The sequence below is a fragment of the Anomalospiza imberbis genome, chromosome Z (genome assembly GCF_031753505.1).
Source record: "Anomalospiza imberbis isolate Cuckoo-Finch-1a 21T00152 chromosome Z, ASM3175350v1, whole genome shotgun sequence".
In the NCBI taxonomy this organism is placed as follows: Eukaryota; Metazoa; Chordata; class Aves; order Passeriformes; family Viduidae; genus Anomalospiza; species Anomalospiza imberbis.
This window is the reverse complement of record NC_089721.1, coordinates 52,707,578-52,729,675: the sequence shown is the minus strand read 5'-3', so window position 1 is coordinate 52,729,675 and position 22,098 is coordinate 52,707,578. Positions and strand designations below refer to the sequence as shown.

Here is a 22,098-nt window from a genome sequence, read left to right as displayed (position 1 = left end):
AAGCCTATCCAGGAAAATGGGATTCTCACAGGAACTGCTGTAGTGAGCTCCCTACCTGGGAGATCCTCTCTTTTAGGTATCTTGCTAGTTCTTTTTACTTCTGGCTGGATTTCTGGTCATCTCAGCATGTGGGCAATAAAACCCATTAACAAGCTCTATCTTCGCCCCTTAACTCCTTCATATTCCTTGAGTCAGTACCTTTCTTTTGCTCCCTAATCTTACCCTAGGCAGCCCAAATCCTTTCCACCAGTTTGGTTCCATTACTACTCCACATTCTTTGCTCCTGCCTCCAGCCTCAGTATCTCCCAGTTTCATTTTTCTTACTCTGCAACAGTCTTACTCAAGCACCTCATTCCCCCTCTCTAGTACTTGCATCACAGCTCTCTTGGTTCCACCCCTCCGGACTTCCCAGTTTTTATAACTATTGAGTCTCTCCTCCTCCAAGTTAAGTGTCTACTGGGACATGTCTAGATCACACATACCTTACCCCACTCCTCCTCTGCTTTTCCAAGCAGATCACTATCACTAGTTATGCTCCCAATGCTGCCATGAAAATTAATCTGCTAGAAAAATAAAACCTATCTGTTTAAGTAGGAAGGCTGCTACAGGTTTGGACAATGGGATTGTTCTGGTAGCCTAAAGATACCTATTGGACCTCTCTGACATGTGTGCTAGAGGTGCAACTACCCTTTTCACTTGCCCTGCATTGCAAAACAGGAATCATGTTTATCCCCAAAGCTCTTTTTGCTGGCCAAAAAGATCTACATCCTGTTTCTTTGGGCTCAGCAGTGGCAAATGGTGCACCTAATCTGTTTTAGGAAGTCTTCAGTTGTCTTTGGAACCTTTAGGGAAAAAAAAAGGTGCTGTTAATGACTAGCTTAAGTAGAAAGACAATGTGGTGTCTACTGAATGCACAAACTGACCTGCCACAAACACACCAGCTGCAAAGTTACTTGCTTCAACTCTGAACAGCACTTCAAGCATAAAAAATAAGGCACTAGTAAAGCATTAAAGAAGCTGAGAATGTCCATCATTACTCTAATTTGAACAACTTCAATGTATTGCAAAGGTTTGTCTTTGGAAGCAGGTTCTAATGCTACTCTTGCATACAGCTATGCTTCCAAAAGACTGGGCTGAATATTTCTTATTGATGCACAACAATATGCCACACTCGTAGCGAACTTCACATGAAGAAACTATTTCAGATGAAAACTCTTTGTCTGGCTAACAATCCACTGCATCTGTGTAAAACCTACTCAGAAGAATTATAAGTTCCATTTAGTAAGGCCACACAACCTTAAAAGTCCAGTATATTGAATAAAATAATTTTATTTGTATTTAATTAATTTGTCTGTGAAAAACAAAGTTTATGGAATCTGAAAGTTGATGATAATAGGTAATTTTTCACTGACACTTCATATGAGAGATTCTCTACTCAAAAATATGTCAAACAGTAAGATTATAAAGAACTTCAATGTTCTGTGCTATACTGTATGATATGTAAACAATTTTGAAAATACTTCCCCATTATATATTTTGACACAGTATGCACAAATGTAAAAAAATAAAATCAAAATGAAGTTTAAATGCCTCAAGGGATTTCTTAGAAGTAAAGCCATCTGAAAAGCCATTTACAGTCTGCGGTGACAAACTTCTATATAATCAAAATATTCCCCATTTCACAATGCAGAATAACCTGCTGAAGGCAACTCCCTATCAAAGTGATGCCAGCAACACAGATCTGATTGTATGACTCCAGCACTTAAAAGAGCACATTGGTTATACATGGCTTTTAACCCTGGGCTACAATTATGCTACCAGAACTAAATTCAAGTCTAAATCAGTCATGTAGAGAGGTGTGTGTCATCTGAACGCTGTTTAAAGTCCGTGTTTTCCAGATCTGATGAAGGTGGTGAAGATGCTCTGATGCTCTTGTGCTTACATTTAGGGCGGGATGAACTTTGCAAATACCAGATTCTCCAATTAATGACAAACCACAGATCCCAAAGTAGGCATGTAAAGCATCTGAAAGAAAGACAGAAAAGGAAAACCCAAAAATTTCAAGCTGTAACATCCAATATCCAGCCTATATTCAGCCCATATTCAAACACCTCCTAGTAATTACAACCAAGGAAAACAAATAATCAGGTGCTGTATTTTAAACTTGAGTTTTGATGGAAGGAAAACATTTCTGCCCAGAGCTACCAGCATGAACTGAAGTCCAAATCTCTTTTATATCAACTTGTGCACTACTTCATTTTTTCTGGGTGCCACAGCCAAAAAGCAAAAGGATTTAAGTATCTGAAAACCACCACTCCAGAAAGCAATTTTTTTTTCTTGCAAACATTTTTTGGCTGGCTACTTTATGAGCACCTAACTACTGAAACAACAAAATTAGTGCTAATAGCTGCCAACAGCAAGACTTAAGAAAAATTGAAGAAGGCATTACTTTTCCTAGGTTCCCATTTTCCTGTAAGATTATCCTAAGGATAGGAATTAATGCAGCTTGATCAATAGATGACTGCCACTACATGTTTCCTACTACACTACATCTCCTCTAGTGTAACCTGAGGCTGTTTCTTCTTGTCCTATCAGTTCTGTGTTAAATAATGCTAATGGCCTCCACAACCAACAATATTTTGATGTCTTTTAGCATGGGAAAATATCAAGACTACAAAATAGTATTTTCCTGAATAATCAGCTGGAAAGAGTTACTTGTTAACAAGACCATATAACACACAGATTATCACCAGTAGTTGACTGTCTTCTGGAATTTCTTCTGGTCTTCTTCTTAAAAACATTATTGCACAGCAAAGACAGCTTGAGTCCCCAAATTTAAACAGAGCTTTTATAAAGTAGCAGCAACAGAAGGTAAAATTGATTTTGGATTAAGTCTTAGGAATCTTTATAGTGTCAACATGACCAAAAGACAGCTTGCCTTTCAAATATGAGATTGAGCTTGCAGGAAGCTCACTTGCGTATCTATAACAATGAAAACACAGAAACAATCCTTGTAATGTTGCATTTATAGTCTTTCTTTGTATCAGAACTGCACTAACTTCTACTTTTTCCTTCAAAACATGACTGCAGACTTATGCCACCATCTGTCTGAGGAAAAAATGCTACAGTAAGTCTGGAAAATACACAAACATGCACACACACAGAAAAGAAAAACTAATATTATTTGTCTTCCCTTTTTTAAATCTTACCTCGAACTATACAACTATACTAAAAGACAGAATCATAGTATCATAAAATAGCCTGAGTTGGAAGGATCCCACAAAGGTGATCAAAGTCTGACTGCTGGCTCTGCATAGGACACCCCAAGAGTCACACCACATGCCTGAGAGCATTGTCCAAAAATTTCTTGAACTCTCTCAGGCTGGTGCTATGACCACTTTCCAGGGAAAGCTTGTTTCAGTGCCCTACCACCCTCTGTGTGAAGAACATTTTCCTAATATCCAAACTAAACCTCTAATGCAACTTCAGGCCACTCCCTCACGTCCTGTCACCAGAAAGGAAAGATCAGTGCCTGCCCCTCCTCTTCCCCTCACAAGAAGTTGTAACTGCAGTGAGGTCTCCCCTCAGTCTCCTTCAGCCTGAACAGACCAAGTGACCTCAGCCCCTCCTCACACGGCTTCACCCCAAGGCCCTTCACCATCCTCATGGCCTCCTCTGGACATTCTCTAACAGCTCAATGTCTTTTTGGTGTTGTGACATCCAGAACTGCCCTCAGCACTCGAGGTACCATATACTGGACAGTTTGTCCAGAAGGATCTTGGAAGGGACAGTATTGAAAGACTTAGATTACATCAACTGGCTTCCCTTGATCAGCTAGGGGGACAACCTTGTCATAAAAGGAAATTAAGTTTAAGACAGGTTAACACATGATGAGTATTTGAAACAGACTTTTCTAATCTCTGACTCACGAGGTATATGTTTCATTAAGATAAACCAAAACACTCCCTCCAAATGATACTGTTAAATATATATGATGAGGAGGAAATACATCTAAATTCCTCAGAGATCCTAAACTGGTTTTCAGGGAAGAGGCAGAAGCAAATCTATCAAAAGCACTCTATTTTCAGTGTGGGTTTACCTTGAAAAATTCTGAAATGTTGTTCAAAGTGAAATTATCAAAGGATTAAATATCAGGGCACAAATTCTAAACAGACTCTTCCTTTATTATGACTAAATTTTTATATTATTTGGTCACTTTACTAAGACTGTTAATCTTCCCTATACAAAATGCCATGGGCACCGAAAACACTACTGGCACAGGATTTGTTTTCAGAAGTTTGCAATACCTTAACTGACTTCTTAGAACTTGTAATATTAAAAGATTTTAGCATCCTTTTCAGTTTTTTCTTACTACTTCAAATTATCCACTTCTGAAAGCATAATAATTGTCAGACATACTTGTATAAACACAATCTGTAAATCATAGTACATAACTGTGTAAACTTTGACTGTTTTTACATATACCAATGATTCTGAATAAGCTTAAATTATTAATTTACTAAAGAAACAAATATTTTGATTTATTAAACTCAATTTACAGAGGTTACAATATATCCTTTAAGCAGAACAGTTAAACACACACTAAATAGACAGTGATACTCTTTCAACAGTAATCTAAACAACAGCTCACTTCCACTTCCTCTGTGGTTGAACAAGCAAGGAAAAACTTCATCTCCCTCTTTCCCCTTCAGGAATGAAAACTTTTTTATATTTTATGGGTTTTTTTTGTTTGATTTGTTTTGTTTTTGGTTGGTTGGTTGTTTTTCTGTGTGTTTTTTTTTTTTTTTTTTTTTTTTTTTTTTTTTTTCCTGAGGGCATGGTTTCCCTTGCACCTCTCAGATGTCTGACTGCTGGAATTTATTTCTTACTTAGAACACACTCACTGTAATTTTGCGAAATTATTTTACCTGGATGGCTGTCTGGCCACTTGGCAAACCCACCAACAAGGCGATCTTGAGTTGACAGGATGTAATTTCGGTTTTTCTCAAAATTTGTGTATTGGAATATGTTCAAGAGCTGAAAAGAAATTAGATCGTAACAGTGATATAAGTCTCCATATACTTTTAACACTAATTCTTAACTAAGTCTTAGTATATTTTTAACACTAGAATACAGCACCTATTTTTGAGATAAGCAGTAACAGCACAGATAGCATTAATCTGGTAAACCTCCATTTCCTGCATTTTATGCAAGATGAAAGACATTTATAGTCATTGATACATTTTGGTGCATTTGTGTCAAATATCTAAGTCTTTCAAGCAAAGAAAATACTGCTTAAAGAAATCAAAACAAGTCAGTAACTATCCCTACACCTATTCTGTACACTACCTTCAATGTTGCTCCCACCCAGAAGGAATAGCAAGTGTCTACAGGTTTGTTGGGTCGTCCATGGTAGCCGTTCTGTTGCCTCATTATACACCATCTTCTTATTCTGTTCAGTTCTTTTTCTGAAAAAACTTCCTCCAATTTGCCCATCAAACACAGTGATGCAATACCACAAAATGTAGAACCACCTGTGAAGAGAGAGCATGGTTTGCTATGCTTTGATACACAGATTTTCTGAAGCCTGTATGATCTCAGTCAGAACTTCAACTAAGCTATTAGCAATTAAATCAATGGACTTCTGAAAGTATGAAAAAGCTAACTTTGAGTCTAAAATCCAAATAAATAAGAACACTCTAGTTCAGCAGGTATGTCAAACAGGGGGGAAAAACCCCTCAACCCAGCTCTTGTGGAAATAAACCAGATCATTTTCTTAAAGCTGTTTCTTCTCACAATGCTGTGCAATTTACATTACACAGCAGTCTAGAAATAAGTAAGTGGAATTGCAACAGAAATATTTCTTCACTTGTAACTTAAAAAAGAAAGCTATTGGAATGCCAGTAATCAGACTGAAGCAGAGATGCCTCAGACACAATCCCTCAGAGAATATAAACAGACAGAAGTGTCTGGAGAGCAGGAGGAGAAAAAATTCAAAATAAAATTATTAAAAAAAAAAAAAAGTGCTCAGTTAATATGGTGAAAAGACCCCTGGATTCTCATGGTTGTAATACATACAAATTGTGCTTTGAAGGAATTTTTTGCCGTGAAGGAAACTGCACAGTAAAAAAGATAAACTCATGTTCTTTGTGTAGCCCAGGTACCACTTTTTAAAGCCCATCAAAGTTTATTTTGAGTCTAATACCTGATATGATAAAATCAAACGCTGGGTAAGACCAAAAGTAAGCTTCTGACAGAAGACTTGGGCCCCAAAGTTCCTTACAATATCCTGGTGCTGGAAAACCCCAGGAGCTGAAAGTTTATTTTCACTCTGATGCTGAAATGCAGTGCTGAGATACTATTTGTTATCACTAACATTCTACAGAAAGTTAATTAACCAATTGTTTTAATATCTAGGGATATAATTTAAATTTTTTGGCTTTATTGATCCAGCAAGAAGGAAACAGACAAAATCCTATCAAAGCTCAATACTAAGGGTAAAGATAACAAATGTTTGATAGGATCACAGAATCATTTAGGTTGGAAAAGACCTCCAAGATCATGGAGTCCAACCGTGGACCAATCACCACTTTGTCAAACAGACTAAAGCACTAGATTTAATATCAGTCATCTAAAAGCCAAAAATGCCTCTGTCACAAGCAGACTGCTGCTTCATGGCATGGAAATATTTTGTTTAAAAATAGCAGTCTCTTGGGGATCCCTATCTTCAGATCTACCAACTCTTTACAAAAATTAACTGTTGCTTCAAGATTTGAACCCACAACAGATGCTGTATCTATCAGAGGAAATGTTTCTCTGTTTTACCAAAGCTGTTGAAATTGGAAATGATCAGTCACATGGCACAAAATCTCTTGCAGATAAAATCCTCAGAGTAACAACCATGTGCGTACAAAAAGTTTGCTCTGTCAGCAACAGAACTACAAGAACTACAATCAACACTTTTCAGCAAAACCCTCTCGAGGTAAGAATTAATGGGAGTGCTTAAAAGCCTCTCTGTTCAGATATTAAGCTAGACCTAAACAAAGAAGTGATATTTGAAGGCATGTTTGGATTTGCTCCTCCTCACCACACAACTTCCTTAAAAATCAGAAAGGAAGGCAAGGTATGGCATGCCCTTTACCTCCTAAAGCATTTTCAATACCACTCTGAAAGGTGTAGAACATTTTGACATTCTTACCATGGGATTCCAGTCCAGCTCCCTGTGCCAGGCCATTATCATAAGACTGAAGGAAAAAAAAAATCCCACAAAGCAGTTACTTTAGAACAACAGCACTTTGACAGTCATTGCAATTTCTTAGTTTACCAGCAAAATTATCACCAGATCACTGCCACAATTTAACCTCATTAAATTCTAAACCTCCAAAAGTTCTTGCCACAACACAGTTAACAAATCAGCTCTTTTTCAATGCAGGAAGTTTTTATGACTTTCATGGAATTAAATTCAGTTGTGACATATGTTAGAAACCAGAAAAAGGGTAAGCCACAAAGAAAAAACGATGTAATGCAGATATAAAAAGACAAAAATGGACAGGTAATAAAAACAAAACAGAATTAAATAAATAACTTAATCTGTGTCTAATCCAAGAGCAGTTTAACATTAAAAAAAGAGGCAAAATGCAAAGTACTACTGTGTGTAGAATACTCAGATCCAAGCATTACTTTAGGAAGAAGCAAGTACATCAGGCTTTAAAAAACGGTGAGAAGGGAGCCAGAAGCAAGAAGGAAATTATAACATGCACTGGAATAAACTTAAATTGGCCTATAAAATATTACTGTTAAAAAATACCACAACAGTGCTGAAAAATCACTCTGCTAAGCGCAACAAAAGGGGAAACTCAAGTCTGACAAAGCACCAAGAGTATCATAGCTCATGCCTGTCATAAGCTATCTAGGAACACATGTATATGCAAGAATAATAATCTTTCTTGTAAGAAATTATTCATAAAATGGAAAATATTTTACAAGAGTTCATAGAATACCTAATGAATTATCTCTGAACAAATACCAAATTGCTTAGTAGGAACAATGAGGTGTAACTCTTGAAGTTAAATTACATAGGCCCTATGTATTCTACATCAACTGCTCAATTAATGACTGGATCAGTATCTGATCAGACACAAAGCAGCAAAAATCTTTCCCCCACGTCCTCCAGGCACTGACTGTGAATTTCTCACATTTTCTCTAAAACAGTGGCTAGTAGATACAGGACACCTTGACAAACCAATAATGACTCCCATAGTTCTAACCAAATAATGGCTACGGGACTATTGTATCTATAGAAATTGCCTAAGGATTATTTTGTATGTCTGCTTTTAAAGCTGACATTGAGAAGAAAAAAGTAAACAGAAGAAGACACAGAAGCTACACTAAAACTGTATTCCTGGTTTTGAGTTGTTGCTGCAAGCTGAAGCAACTAAAAATACTAATATCTGATACATATACACTTCAAGCTGCAACTTGATTTCTCAGGATTTAACCAGTAAATTTTAGTAATCTCTATGAACTTGTGAATGTTAAAGCATACAGTGTGAACTCTTCCTTTTTCACTGCCTCTTGAGAATGCAGTACAAATGTGCTACCACACTCCACAGATGTATTAATTGCTAAGAAAAGGCCAATTGATTAGCAAAGCTATGCTGGCAAAGCTAATTAACTCTACAAACAGCAATATTAAGAGGAGGTGGCTTACTTTATGTATGACAAAGTAATTAGCTCTGGAGAAAAGCTGTTAAGTGTGCATCCCAGACACTACTATGTTGGGCTGTACGATTATCTTTAAACTCTAATAGACAATAGCTGACCCTTGGCTTACTGACACCAATTTATTTACCGACAGCAGCTGCTCTCTGGGGACTTCTGTACCTTGAAGAGCTAGGGAAAAGACTCCAGAAATTGTATGCAAAAGGACCTCTTGATTACTGCAACATGACAACTGCAAAATTAAATACTATTCTCAGGAAACATGTAAATCCAGTTGGATAAAATCTTTGAAGTCTACAAGTTTTACAACCGGCTTAACTATATCAACAGACCAATACAACTGCATTTGAACAAGACTATACTAGAAGAAGATGATATTTCTAAAGCTTCTTGCAATATCTCTACTTAAAAAAAAAGCATTGTTGCAAAGATCAGTGTTATTGAGTCTCTGGAAGTCATTTAAAATCCCAACATCTTAGTGTTTGTTGTCTTTTGATGAGTGTTAGATCTGAGTTTTGAGTGTGCAAGACAAGAGTCAATCTACACTGCTAAAAATTGTGTGTTGAAATCTGACTATTTTACTGACAATAAAACTGGCCCAGAATTATTTTTGTGATCAGCATTGTATGAACACTTTTTAGTCAAATGACAAGAAGGCTATCTATTCTGTATGAAGATTCAATTATTTTTAAATGTTCTTTTTAAATGTTTTTAACATTTTAAACATGGTTTATATTCCAATCTCCTGCTGTTCTTGACATGCCTAACTAAACAAATGCACTCCCTCATTCAGCTGTATTGAACTGTATGTCACAATTCTTATACTGCATCAATAAAGGCAACAAATTCCAAAGAATAAGCTAAAAAACCCACAAGCTTATTACAAAGAGTACTCTGGGTAACCAGTTACATTACTCTCAACCCAGATCAATTGTACTTCACATGTATGGCAATTTGAAAAACTGAAAGAAGTTATGTTAACTGTCACACACTTCATCTAGGTGCACGTGAGTGCCATACAACAGTAAATCAAAATTACATCTTTCTGTCAGAGCAGTTTGGTACTGAGCAATGCAATCCCTTTTTTTCTATAACTAAAGAAAATGACAGAATGAGGTGACATTGTAGCAAAAGAGGAATAAGCATTTACAATAACACCTATAGCTGTATTAATTGTATAGTTAGATACACAAGGAGTAATAAATGAAATAACCTCCAACAGAATTTACTTTAAATTGTTCCATTTTATAGGTTAGTTTTAGCACCATCTACAAAATCTTAATGACAGAAATCAAGCTAACATTCTTGGATGCCACATTTCACACTTGTGTTTATTTAAGAGATACACTTTAAGAAATACTTGGCTCCTGTAATAGGTAATTAAACTGAAATACAGCTCAAGGAAAGTGGTGGAAAGAGATGAATGAATGAAAGAACAACCACTGCTGTGAAATGATCTTCACAATGGCCTAGTCCCTGAATGTCTGAGACTTCTTCAGACACATTCACAGCTTTAAATGTGACCAAACAGGAAGCAAATGTTTTGTGGCTTTTCCCAGAATTGTCAGACACCTCGCAACTGAATTAATTCACAGAAATACTGGTGGGCCAAGGAGCGCAAATCCAGAAAACACAGACCGCACTAGTGTGCATGTGCATACCAACCCTGCAGTGAATTCACAGCACACCAGTAGTTTAAAGAAGTCCTACTGAACACAGTGTAGAGTTAACCTACCAATTCACAGTAAACCTGGACAATATACAGCATGTCTTGCTGCACATTTCTACATGCTAGAATGACTGCTCCCTACAGAGCACTGCTAATAGGATCTCTCTAAGTTACTCTCTGAGCTAGCTAGGAAAAGACACAATCTTTGTGATAAGCCACAGTGTCTTCTGAACTTTGACCACGCCAAGACTCAGTTCTACTTTACTGGTGAACTGAAGTATTAGTAGGAGGCCTTCCAAGATGTCTTGCCATGGTAAGGCTTCAATTTTTTTTTAATGGTATCTATTTTTCCAATAGCAACATAATGACTGGAATTTGCAGATGCAACAATTAATGCTAAGTTCTAGAAGCCAAGTATAAATTTGGTTCAAGATCACACTACACAGTAAGTCTCTAGTACTACTTCAAAGCTCTAAACTTTAAGAAAATCTCCACTTGCCTGCTCTGTTAATGGCCTCATCTGATGCTCTCTGTCTGTTCTGTCTTAGAAAGAAATAGTTGCTTCCCCCTCTATTTTTTCAGTGCTATCTGTTACATTACATATCTCTGTCACACTTCAGTTAACAGTGTCATTTCCAGAATAAAGATTCATAGTATATTAAATACTCATTTTACACAAGCTGATTTGAATCTTTGACACTTTGACTCAACTTTCTTTGTCCCCTTCCTAGTTCCACCATTTCCTCTGGGATCAAAACTGCACTCAAATGTTCATAAGGTTAACTAACAGACAATGCAATGAACTACAATGAGGATTTTGCTCTTGGGTTTTGTTTTCTATTGTTTTGTAACATTTGATTCTCCTATTGTATCTCTGCTAAGTTATTTGACTAATGACTGATGTCAGTAAACATTAAGGTCCAGAAATGATCAGAGAATGAAGAATGCTCCTAACCTACTCAGTAAGAGCAAGTACTCTGCCTAAACTCCTCTCTCAGACTGTGAAAGGAGAATGGATAAATCATTGTCCTTGGGCAAAACCCACTATCAGATTTAGCAGGGATATGCTGAGAACCCATGCTAACTAAGGTGAGCTACCAGCTATGGGAGAAGGGCTCTTATGGGATGCAGGGGAAGTAGATTCCAGGATTGTATAGAAACCCCCTTATCATGGACTGTTTCCTGGGGAATGCAGGGGTGAGCATAACTTACTATGGGATGGCTAGGGAAAGAGCCAATGGTAAGAAACAGAAATACCAAAGCAGACTGGGGAAGAACAAGTATGGGGAAATGGAGGGGAAAGTCAGATAAAAGGTGCTACTAGGATGTGAACAGACTGCAGGTCCACATCCTTGTATGACTGAGCCCTGACCTTGATCATTTCAGTCTGTCCAGGACTATGGCAGTGTGCCAGAAAGCTTCTTGAGGTGTACAGTGAGAAATACTAAGACATTCAACTACCTCCTTTAAAAATAAACAACAAACAAAAATAAATTTGGCCTGAAGCAGGAGATTTTGAAGTCTTTTTTAAAACTTGTTTCTCACATAAATTTTACAATCTTGCTGCTGACAGCAACTACTGAAAATAGTAATTTACAACAGAAGTTGTGTGTCATCATAAATTTGGGTCTTCTTTATGGACCACAAGAGTTTAATATGTGTTTACTCACACTCAGGGAACTGCAATTTTCAAGCTTGTTCAGCTTCCTTAAAAAATTGTGTTTCAATCTTTGAAAATGTAACTCAATTAAACTAATAAAATAACATGAAAAAAATTGAAAACTCCTTTACTCCAATCAAATATGGAGACAATTTGCACAGACAGAGAAAAAAAAATGAGTAGCTACTCATGAATATATTTTTTCATTCCAAGTATCTAATAAATAAATTATGAAGTGCATGACTGGAAACACTTAAGCATGAACTGGTGACAACAATTAGTTTATTTGAATCTGTGTATCTTTTAAAAAGTAGTACTACAGCTCAATGAAATATGAGGATTTTATTGGTACACTTTTCAAAAGTGCTTTATGCACTTTTTCTAAGCTACACAAACATTATACCTTAGTTTTCAAAAACTTGCTTTCAATTGTTTAATTATTTTAAATAAAGAGGATTTCTACATAATTAGCAGTGAACAAACACACCAAATAAAACTATCTTGCTAGCACACACATTTTAATGAAAATACAAATGCGAAAAACCAATGTCCTTTATAATTCTCAACTTGCTAGAGCAGGAAGAAAAATAAAGAAATTAACGTAATACAGTTTGGATAGACATTTTTTTAGCCATAGTTAAGAAAAAAAAGCTTAAAGCCTTAAAGCATAGGAGGAAGTGATATTTTGTGAACACTCACCATACTTCTTCTAATGTAGTCTATTGCTTTCTTCATATCCATGCCTGACCAGTTATCAAGCATGTAGCAGATACAGGAAGCACAGTATACAAACCTCATATCATTCTCACTTCCTTCCAGCACTGCACAGAAACTGAAAGAAACATTTCTGTCTTTAGACACTGTTTTGCTTGTTACACCAGAAAATATGAAATGCGGTTCAAAGAATTGCACAGTGTTTTCTTTAAAGATTAGTTTACAGTAGTCTCATAACCCAAAGCTACTCTAGATTTTCTATTTAGAAGAAGTGATTCTAAGCCAAGGAAAATGCATAGAACTCTAAACATTAGGAGCCTGAGAAACTATTTCCAGCAACATGACACTGGTGTTTATTTATTCCAAGATGTTTATGCTTACAGTCTTTCACCTATTAGAGTATATACAGATAAATGACTTACCATTTTACCTCTTTTGGGCAGAATTCTTTGACTTCCTAGGAATCCTAATAGCTCACAAGGCTTTCTAATTCCTTACTGCATATTTTCCTATTGAGGACCAGTTTCCCAGATATGTACAGAGGTAATTGCTACTACTACCATTTCTAATAAAAAAGGTGAATCAGTGTTTCATTAATTATTGTTACAATCTCACCAAACTCTATGAACATTTAAACTTTTTTGTATCTGGGTTATTTTGGCACAATCTCAGAGACTCCCAAGATGATGATGGTTGCCTTCCCAAGATGATGATGGATGCTTTGTATCAGAAAGTGGCCAACAGAACTAGGGCAGTAACCACCCCCCCGTACTTGGCACTGGTGAGGCCACACCTCGAGCTTTGTGTTCTGTTTTTGGCCCCTCAAGACAAGGAAGACCACTGAGGTGCTAAAGCATGTCCAGGGAAGGGCAGTGGAGCTGGGAAGGGCTTGGAGCACAAATCTGATGAGGAACAGCTGAGGGAGCTTGGAGTGTTTAGCCTGGAGAAAAGAACACCCAGAGGACACCTTATCAGTCAACTACCTGAAAAGTGGCAAGGTGGGGGCTGGTCTCCTCTCCCAAATGGGACAGAGGAAACGGCTTCAAGTTGCACCAGACAAGGTTTAGATTAGGTATTAGAAAAAATTTCTTCATCAGAAGGGTTGTCTAGCACTGGAACAGGCTGCCCAGGAAAATGGTGGAGTCACCATTCCTGAAGGTATTTAAAACACATGTAGATGTGGCATTTAAGGACATGGTTTAGTGCTGGGCTTGGCAGTGCTGGGTTAAGAGTCGAACTTCATGGTCTCAAAGGTCTTTTCCAACATAAATGCTTCTACAATATATAAAAATAGGTAAATGGTTGAATTACCTGTGACAATAAATCAACCTTCAATTGTTTCTTCCAGGATTTGCTGCTTGGCAAGCCTCCATTTGGTTTGAAGAGCTAGTTAGTATCCTTTGATGACCTAACTACTTCCAAGAAGCCAGCATATGTTCTATGACTTATGTGGCTACCAATCAAATATCTTCTAATAGAATAAAAAGATTATAGCTTCTTCTATAAAAAACAAGTTTCTTATGTTTCATTCCACAGGTGGGCTGTGATAGTTGCAGCATATAAAATATCTTTTACCTTCCATCCTCCAGCTGGAGAGCTCTCAGTCCTGCCAGTATGGCATCTTTATTTACTCGACTTAAATCATCTCCAAGAATAACCAGACATGATAGTCCTGTGTAAGTCATTGCTATGTGCCCACTATCATAGGGATGAGATATACCTGGACCCTAAAAAAGAGGAAAAAAATAGAAATATTGACACATCACAAAAGCTTATACTACAGCAAAGCTTTTTTTTTTTAAGGTAAGAGGTAAACAAATTACTTTTCCCTTCACTCATTCTGGTTAAACTGAAGGTATCCTGCTCAGCTTTCCTTATCAAACTAAGCTACTGTATAACTGCTGCTCTTGTAAACACTCGGTCAGTAGGAAGCTTTGGAAAAAAGCTTTGCCAAGAGCTCCATTTGCGAAACAGCTCCATTTGAAAGTTAAGGAAAAAGATGGGATGTACTCAACTGTACCCAAGTTTGTTCTGACACATCACTGGGCATTAGCTTCCTGGCAGTTGGGTAAGCACTCTTAAACAGCCAAACTCTGGAGGCCCCTCAGCAGAAATTTTATAACATAATGATCTACAAGTAAAAAGCAGTGAGAGATTATTAGTAATCTCCCCGTCAATTGAAGCAATGCCAAATTAGCCACTTACCTACTTTCACCTCTCTTTTAAAATCAGAGTTCAAACAAAGTATTTATATACCAAGTAATCACTGAAACATAGAATATCCTGAGTTGGAAGGGACTCAGAAGGATCACTGAATATCAACTGAGAAGCAAAAATTACAGTTAAAGGCTGACTAGTCCCACAATACAAGTCATAGAAATGGGCAAGGGATTGATACAGCTGTGTTAAAACGACTATTTTTATGGTGTTTTATAGGCCCATCCTGGACTGTACCACTTCACAGAAATAGAGACCACACATAACAAGATGATACTTGGCATGGTTCAGTTTGGAGCAACTGGAAAATACGTGGGATGGTTCAGTTTGGAGCAACTGGAAGATAACTATTTTAAACACAATAAAAGCTATTTCAATACTGAGTAGTAGAGATACATTTTTAAATTATATTTTACTAGCATTATTGCCTAATCAGTTGCAATTCCTATTTTGCAATTCATCCTAAAAACACAAGGAAAAAGCAGTATAAAACCAAATTTAATATTATGTTATGTGTAATTGGTATTTTTCAGGCAGGTCATGCTTATTTCCAAAGCCAAAAGGCTTTACTTCTAGTAAGAAACTGGGAGAAAAATTGTTATTACCCACTGGACAGCAAAAGACTGCTCTCACCCAAAGGAATCAAAGACAATTGGAAAAGGGAGGCAGAAAACAGGGTGAAATGGGTTCAGCAGCACTGAAAAATCAATGTAACAGAGACAGAGAACAGAAGAGTGTGTGCCAAGAGCTGCACCTCTTTTCCCTTATTTCCAGTCCTGGACCCTCTCTTGAGGTGACATCACAAATCTCAACAGCTCCCCCTCCCATCCCTCTACTGCCAGTGCTCCCATCACTGTGTCCTACCCTGCACATTAAATAGATATATAGGGCGCATTAAATTGCTTTTAAGTGGTCTCTACTTACCTGAGCTAATGCACTGGTGCACACATACTCTGAGAAGACAACAAAGGAGGTGTGGCCAGGGCTTGTTCTCTATGCACCTTGCCTTTTGTAAGAATTAGTCTGTAGGTAGGTCCCACAGAAAAGAGATTTACTTGGATCTCAGAGATGGAGTACACAGTTCTGTTCTGCTCCCACAGTCTCCACCTTCTTCAAAAGAATTAACACTTAGAAGTTGGGGGTAAGCTTTCAAACATTTAAACTTGGCTCAGTGATGTGACAGTCTTCCCTACTACATCAATTAGAACAGCTATTAAAACATAACTCAGGAACACCAAGAATTCCCAGTGACCACTGCAGAGCCAAGAAACTCTCTCTGCTGCAGAAGCATGGGCAAGATCTCTTCAAACACTAAAAAAGAATGCTACTAAATATGCACTTGCACTGACACAGTCCCACTTTCAAGACAGGGTTCCTTCACGCAGGTGTCAGTCCACACACGGAGCTAAGTGGCTTTGACATGTTTGCACAGAGGTGTGTACTGGTAGGGGTCTTCATTTGGACAAGGGTAGCCTCAGCTTTAGAGGTGTGTTTTTCATGTTATAATGACTTAAGTTCATCTAAAGCACATGATTTTAGATAGTTTAGCTAATTTGAGAAAAACTTAAAGTACATTGCCAAATGCAGTATCTAGCCACTAATTCAAGGTGTCTTTGTTTCTGTAATCTCTTTAATTGTTTCAAAACTATTCTGCAAAACCTTGACATTTCACTTTGTGGAATCACAAAATGGCCTGAGTTGGAAGGGACCTCAAGGTCATCTCGTTGCAACTTCCCTGCCATGGACAGAGACACTTTTCAGTCGATGTTACAGAGATATTTTGGCCCAAGCTTATCTGGGTCTTTATAGTATTTATTTTTATCTTACATTTATTCTTATATTCTATTTATTGTTAACTTTTTTGTGATTCACTCTGCAAAATATTTATAACTATCTTTCACCAGTATCAGTGTTGCAGCCTTGAGAAAATACAATGTTGTGTCAGGAACACAAGAGAGAACTTTTTTTGCCCCAAGTGAAAGCATATGTTAATTATCACAATCTTACGTAAAAGTTGCAGCTATTGAAAACTAAATTCTGATTCACAACACTTTCAACATACTGAAACTGAATCACAACGCTTTCAACACACTGAAAAGACCTAGGCCTATTTGAAACTTTGAGTGGACTGTTCACCCTAAATTAAAAAGCTAGTTTAAACTTCAGTAACACCAAATCTGAGAGACTTCAAAATATGGAGCCGTTTCAGTATACAATTATTTTCTAATTCTAAAAGTAATTATGTTTTGAATGTGATGATAGAGAAGTCACTCTTAGCCTTCATTCTCAGGTAAGACTGTCACAGTTCATGAGGGCTGTGTTGTGAGTTAGTGAAGTGGATGTGCTTTTGTTTCACTTTTGTTTCTGTCCCAAAAAGCTGCAAAGACACTACCGTCAAACACCTCAAAGGCAACAGCTAAAACAACACAACTCCCATAACAAACCAAAATGACCTGTTCTTGAGAGATTTACAAAAGCTGGATATTCTAACATAACCCTGGTGTTTTTCTATTATTTTGAAGGGCCCCTAGTGACTGAATAGATTTGGCTATCTCTGGTATGGCACTTTCTTAGAGTTCAAGAATGAAATCATTGAAGTGGCATGCAATAGATAGCAAATGTCAATGCAAGTACAAAATGCTTACAGGCATTTTCAAAAAATATTTTTCGCGGCAGATTTAACAGAACACTTTTAAATAATGAAAAAAGAAAAATGATGTGACTGTAAACACATCCTAGAGTCATGGCTGTGAACTTCCAACTCTTTTTTGTCTGAGTTATTTCAGAACATTTCAGGCAACGGTGCTGGAAATGCTTTAAACCTTTCATTGACAATAAATCAAACAGATGCAATCCCTCAAATGCAGATACAATGAAGAAAATACTGCAATGCTTGAATAAAAACCACATCCACGTGCAAACAATTTTCTAGAGATAGTGACCTTGTAGCTAATTTCTACAGGCAACTTGATTCTACCCCTTTATCTCACATGTATATTGGCCAACACATTCTAAGACACCAATGGACAGCAACATATTTCCAGTAAAGATAATATTTCAGTATGAAGCATTTACTATTGGAAGATGAGAAATAAATTAAAACACCAGAAAGAGCTGGGAGGGGAAAACAATGCTTTGCCAATCTTGCAGACCTTTTGTCTTCATGGTCCTTTGCAAGGTCTCAGAACTATATCCAGAATAAACTCTTCAAGCTTCATACACTTGGGAGGATTTGAAAAAGATTTCCAAAAGTATGCACTGATTTAAAATACTACACTGTAGAGCTGCTAAAGGTGTGATACAGCTGGAAAAGGAAAGCAGAGGCCAGTGTGCAGGAAGGACTGCAAAAGAAGTACAGTAGTTCTGTCCTGTGCTTGAGAGTGAAGAATCAAATCAGACTGAAAAGTGGATGAAAAATCTGTGAGAGCACTAAACTAGCCTCTGCTAACCTCATTTCTGTCTTTTATTAAAGACATTTTCTTTTCATATGGAAGTTTAAATCTCTTGAACCTCAGTTCACTGGGCTTCAAAGCATCTGTTCTTATTTTCATTACAAACAGGGACAAACAGACATGCCTAAGTCTGGGTGGGTATCAGGTGCAATCAAATATGCATGATTCAACACAGGAAGAGAAATACCAGTTGTAGTTGCAGACACTGACTTTGGAAGAAACAGTCAGGCCCAGTCTATTAGTATGTGCCTCACTGGCTGGTGTCACTGCCAAGATTTTAGGTGGTTTTTTGACAGTGGGATGGCCTACATGGCACCAGACACATTGGCATCAGATGGGATTCACTTTTTTCAAAGGAAATGTGGACAAGCTCCAGAAGTGGGTCATGAGAACCTCATGGGATTTAACAAGACGAAGTGCAAGGTGCTACACCCAGGTCAGGACAATCCCAGACTGGGAGGGTACAGACTGGGAGAAGAGAAGTCATCGAGAGCAAAGGGCTTGGGAGCCCTGGTGGGTGAGAGGCTGTACATGACCCAGCCATGGGCCCTCACAGCCCAGAAAGCCAAACATGTCCTGGGCTGCATCCAAAGCAGCGTGGGCAGCAGGGGAGGGAGGGGATTCTGCTCTCCTCTGGTGAGACCTCATGTGGAATGCTGTGTTCAGCCCTGGGGTCTTCAGCACAGGGAGGATGGGAACCTGTTGGAACACATCCAGAGGAGGCCACTAAGTTCATTAGAGGGCTGGGGCACCTCTCCTATAAGAAAAGGCTATGAGAGTCAGGATTTGTCAGCCTGGAAAAGGAAAGGCTTTGAGTTGACTTAATTTTGGCCTTCCAGTTCCTGAAGGGACCCCATAACAAAGATGGAGTGAGACTTTTTACCAGAGCATGCAGCGACAGGACAAGGGGAATGGCTTCAAACTGAAAGAGGGCAGGTTTAGATTATGTATTAATAAGAAATTCTTCAGTCTGAGGGTGGTGAGGCATTGGAACAGATTGTCCAGAGCTGTGGAAGCATCCCAGGCCAGGAAGCATCCAAGGCCAGGCTGAATGAGATTCTGAGCAATCTGGTCTAGTGGAAGGTGTCCCTGCCTGCAGCAAGGGGAGAGGAGCTAGATGATCTTAAGAGCTCTTTCCAGCCTGAACCTTTCTATGATACCAAAGAACAGCACGTTCTTCATCACTTAATTAGGGCTATTCTGCCTGGCCTCTCTACCTCATGATAATTCTTCAGCCAGAAAAGTTTTCCTTTGTTAGTAGAAGACCAGAGAAGGAGGAGACTGCACAGAGATAAGCCACAATTTGTGAGTCAGTTTCTTCACTGCTGTGAGAATTTAAGTTCCAGGTATCATTTTAGTATGTTTCTTATGCATGCTTCTTAAAAGTTCTGCAAACACTTCAGTATTAACAGTAAAAAATTCCCTGCCTTTCAGAAATTCTGTAACTATGCAGTTAATATTATAAAAAAGACACAAGATCATTTATTGCCTAATTGAAAACATTTAACATACACATTCTTAACTGACCTTGGAGGGATTGAATGGCATCCCTAAATATGAAGAACCTCTGAATCCACAGCGATTCATATTTGATCCTGGAAAAGATTAAAACAATACTCAACTAACTTGTTTTGTTGAAACATTTATTATAAACCATAATTCTCTAATGAGATCAAGACACACTAGTTCAACACTATTCACAGCCTTAATAAAGTGTGCATGTGCCTCGCAGTTCCCAACCTTAGATTGGTATCCCTCTGATAAACAAAAAAAATAAAGAAAACCACAAGCAAACTTAACTTACTCATTGCTGTAGTGACAAAACACAAAGCATCAGTTTGTTGGTTTTTGGTTTTTTTTTTTAATTTGGTGGAAATACAGTTTGTGGCACCACAGACTTGTCTTCCATGCTCACAAGAAAAAAAGAGAAAAGGACTGCTTCCCTGGGAAAATGGCCAGAGTTAACATATTTTTTATTCCTCTCTGGATTCTTGCCGGGTAATACCATCTGTTCCCAAGCAGAACTGTTTCAAGATACTTTGAAACACGTTCAAAGTTAAACAATTCACAGTTTTAAGCACATTGTAGCTATCAAACATTTCTGTCAGTGATACAGTGTAATTTGTTTCAAAGGCATCACAATACCTGAGCATGTAGCACATAGAACCATGAACCAAACACTGTCAAAAGTACAGCTTTGCAGGGCTCAAACTTGTTTTTGCATGGCAAAACCTCAGTTGTTAACTGCTCAGTGTCTGAAACTAAAAACCTAATGAATGCCACAGTCAAACAGCAGCTGGGTGTTCTTAAACCCAATCCACCTCTTTAAAGTTATTCAGCCTTCAAGCTAAAAATCCTCATGGATACTAGAGAAATTTGCACAAGAATAAATAAAAATGAATAGTTATAAAGCTGAAAGCTCTAAGTAACATCAATATGCAAGTGACCTATAAGCTCTAGTGTAATTTAGCAGCGCATTACCTTCTAATTCTAAATAAACACTGCATTAAACTAGAAAGGTTTTATTAGCTTAAGAATTTCAACTTGGCCTGAAGTATGCAAGTTTCTCTGCAAGACAAGTCTTTAGAGCTAACTGACATGGAGGGAAACACCTGCAATTCTCCACCTCCTCCACAGTTCAGTCAGAAGTACTTTTCAAATATTCTACACATGTAACAAAAGCAATTTCAGCCTGCTTAAAAGCTGGTGTGCCATAGTCTAATCTACACAGAGGAAACAGAAAAAAAATAGTAACTGTTTTATTATAATATAAACATTCTTTGTAGAGAACATTTGTCTGTTCACTTGCAGAGTCAAAAACTTGCATTTCATGTTGCCTCAGCCTCTGGAAAGCATGAAAAATTAAATGAGTCTTAGAGACTAATCTAAGGTCTCAATGGACCTTAAAAAAGCATCACAATTTCAAAAATGACACAACAAATCAGTAAGAGAAGACCTAGAATTCCTGCCCAGTAAGCCCAAGATTTCCTAGGCACATAGTGGGAAAAAAAAAATCACCATTCACATTCATTTTCAGTAAAAATGAACCTGTGTCTTAAGTGCTCAAGCAGACTAGAACACTCACTTTTACATGATACTGGTGTGGAAACCCTTTATCCAGGAAAGAGTTATTATGCTACTAACAGAGCTATTCTGGCCTACTGCAAAGGACACATGTTACAATTAAGACAGCTCTGCAGCTGAACAGAACTCAGCTGACAGTTGCTAGATGGAAGGATTCATCCCAGAAATACTATCCCCATCACTGACCATTTGGAGTGTAGCTTATAATTCATTATCAAGGTAGAAATGGCAGCATGAAACCCAAGTTTCTGTGCTGTTAGTGGGTCACTCTGATTGCTGAATCACAGATGCTATACAAATAGATTAGAAATAAAGTACATTAATGAAATCATGATCTATTACTCCCTTTAGATGTTCAATTTTCAAGTAGTATTCTAAAACCTTTCTTGTACTACTAAACTGTCAACTAAAGAACAACATTTGCAATTTTAAAATTGGATTTAAAGTTAGATTTTTAACTGTATTGCTATGAATTTAAAATCTGTTTTGACACTTTTTGTCAGTACTTCTCATCTCCCACTCCAAACTTGACACACTGGCTCCTAGGAAAAACAGAAGACCAGCATGCCCTTTAGGGAAAA

At 37.6% G+C, this 22,098-nt stretch overlaps 1 protein-coding gene across 1 annotated transcript in view; it reads right to left on the bottom strand.

Moving 5' to 3' along the window:
- Positions 1–166: 166 nt before the first annotated feature.
- PGGT1B (protein geranylgeranyltransferase type I subunit beta) overlaps positions 167–22,098 on the bottom strand; it is a 33,230-nt gene continuing 11,298 nt past the window's right edge. The window contains 8 exon segments of the mRNA XM_068176406.1: positions 167–1,888; positions 1,891–2,025; positions 4,929–5,037; positions 5,350–5,534; positions 7,199–7,244; positions 12,750–12,882; positions 14,340–14,491; positions 19,961–20,028. Of these exon segments, the coding sequence (XP_068032507.1) occupies positions 1,845–1,888; positions 1,891–2,025; positions 4,929–5,037; positions 5,350–5,534; positions 7,199–7,244; positions 12,750–12,882; positions 14,340–14,491; positions 19,961–20,028 (872 nt within the window). The 3' untranslated portion in view covers positions 167–1,844.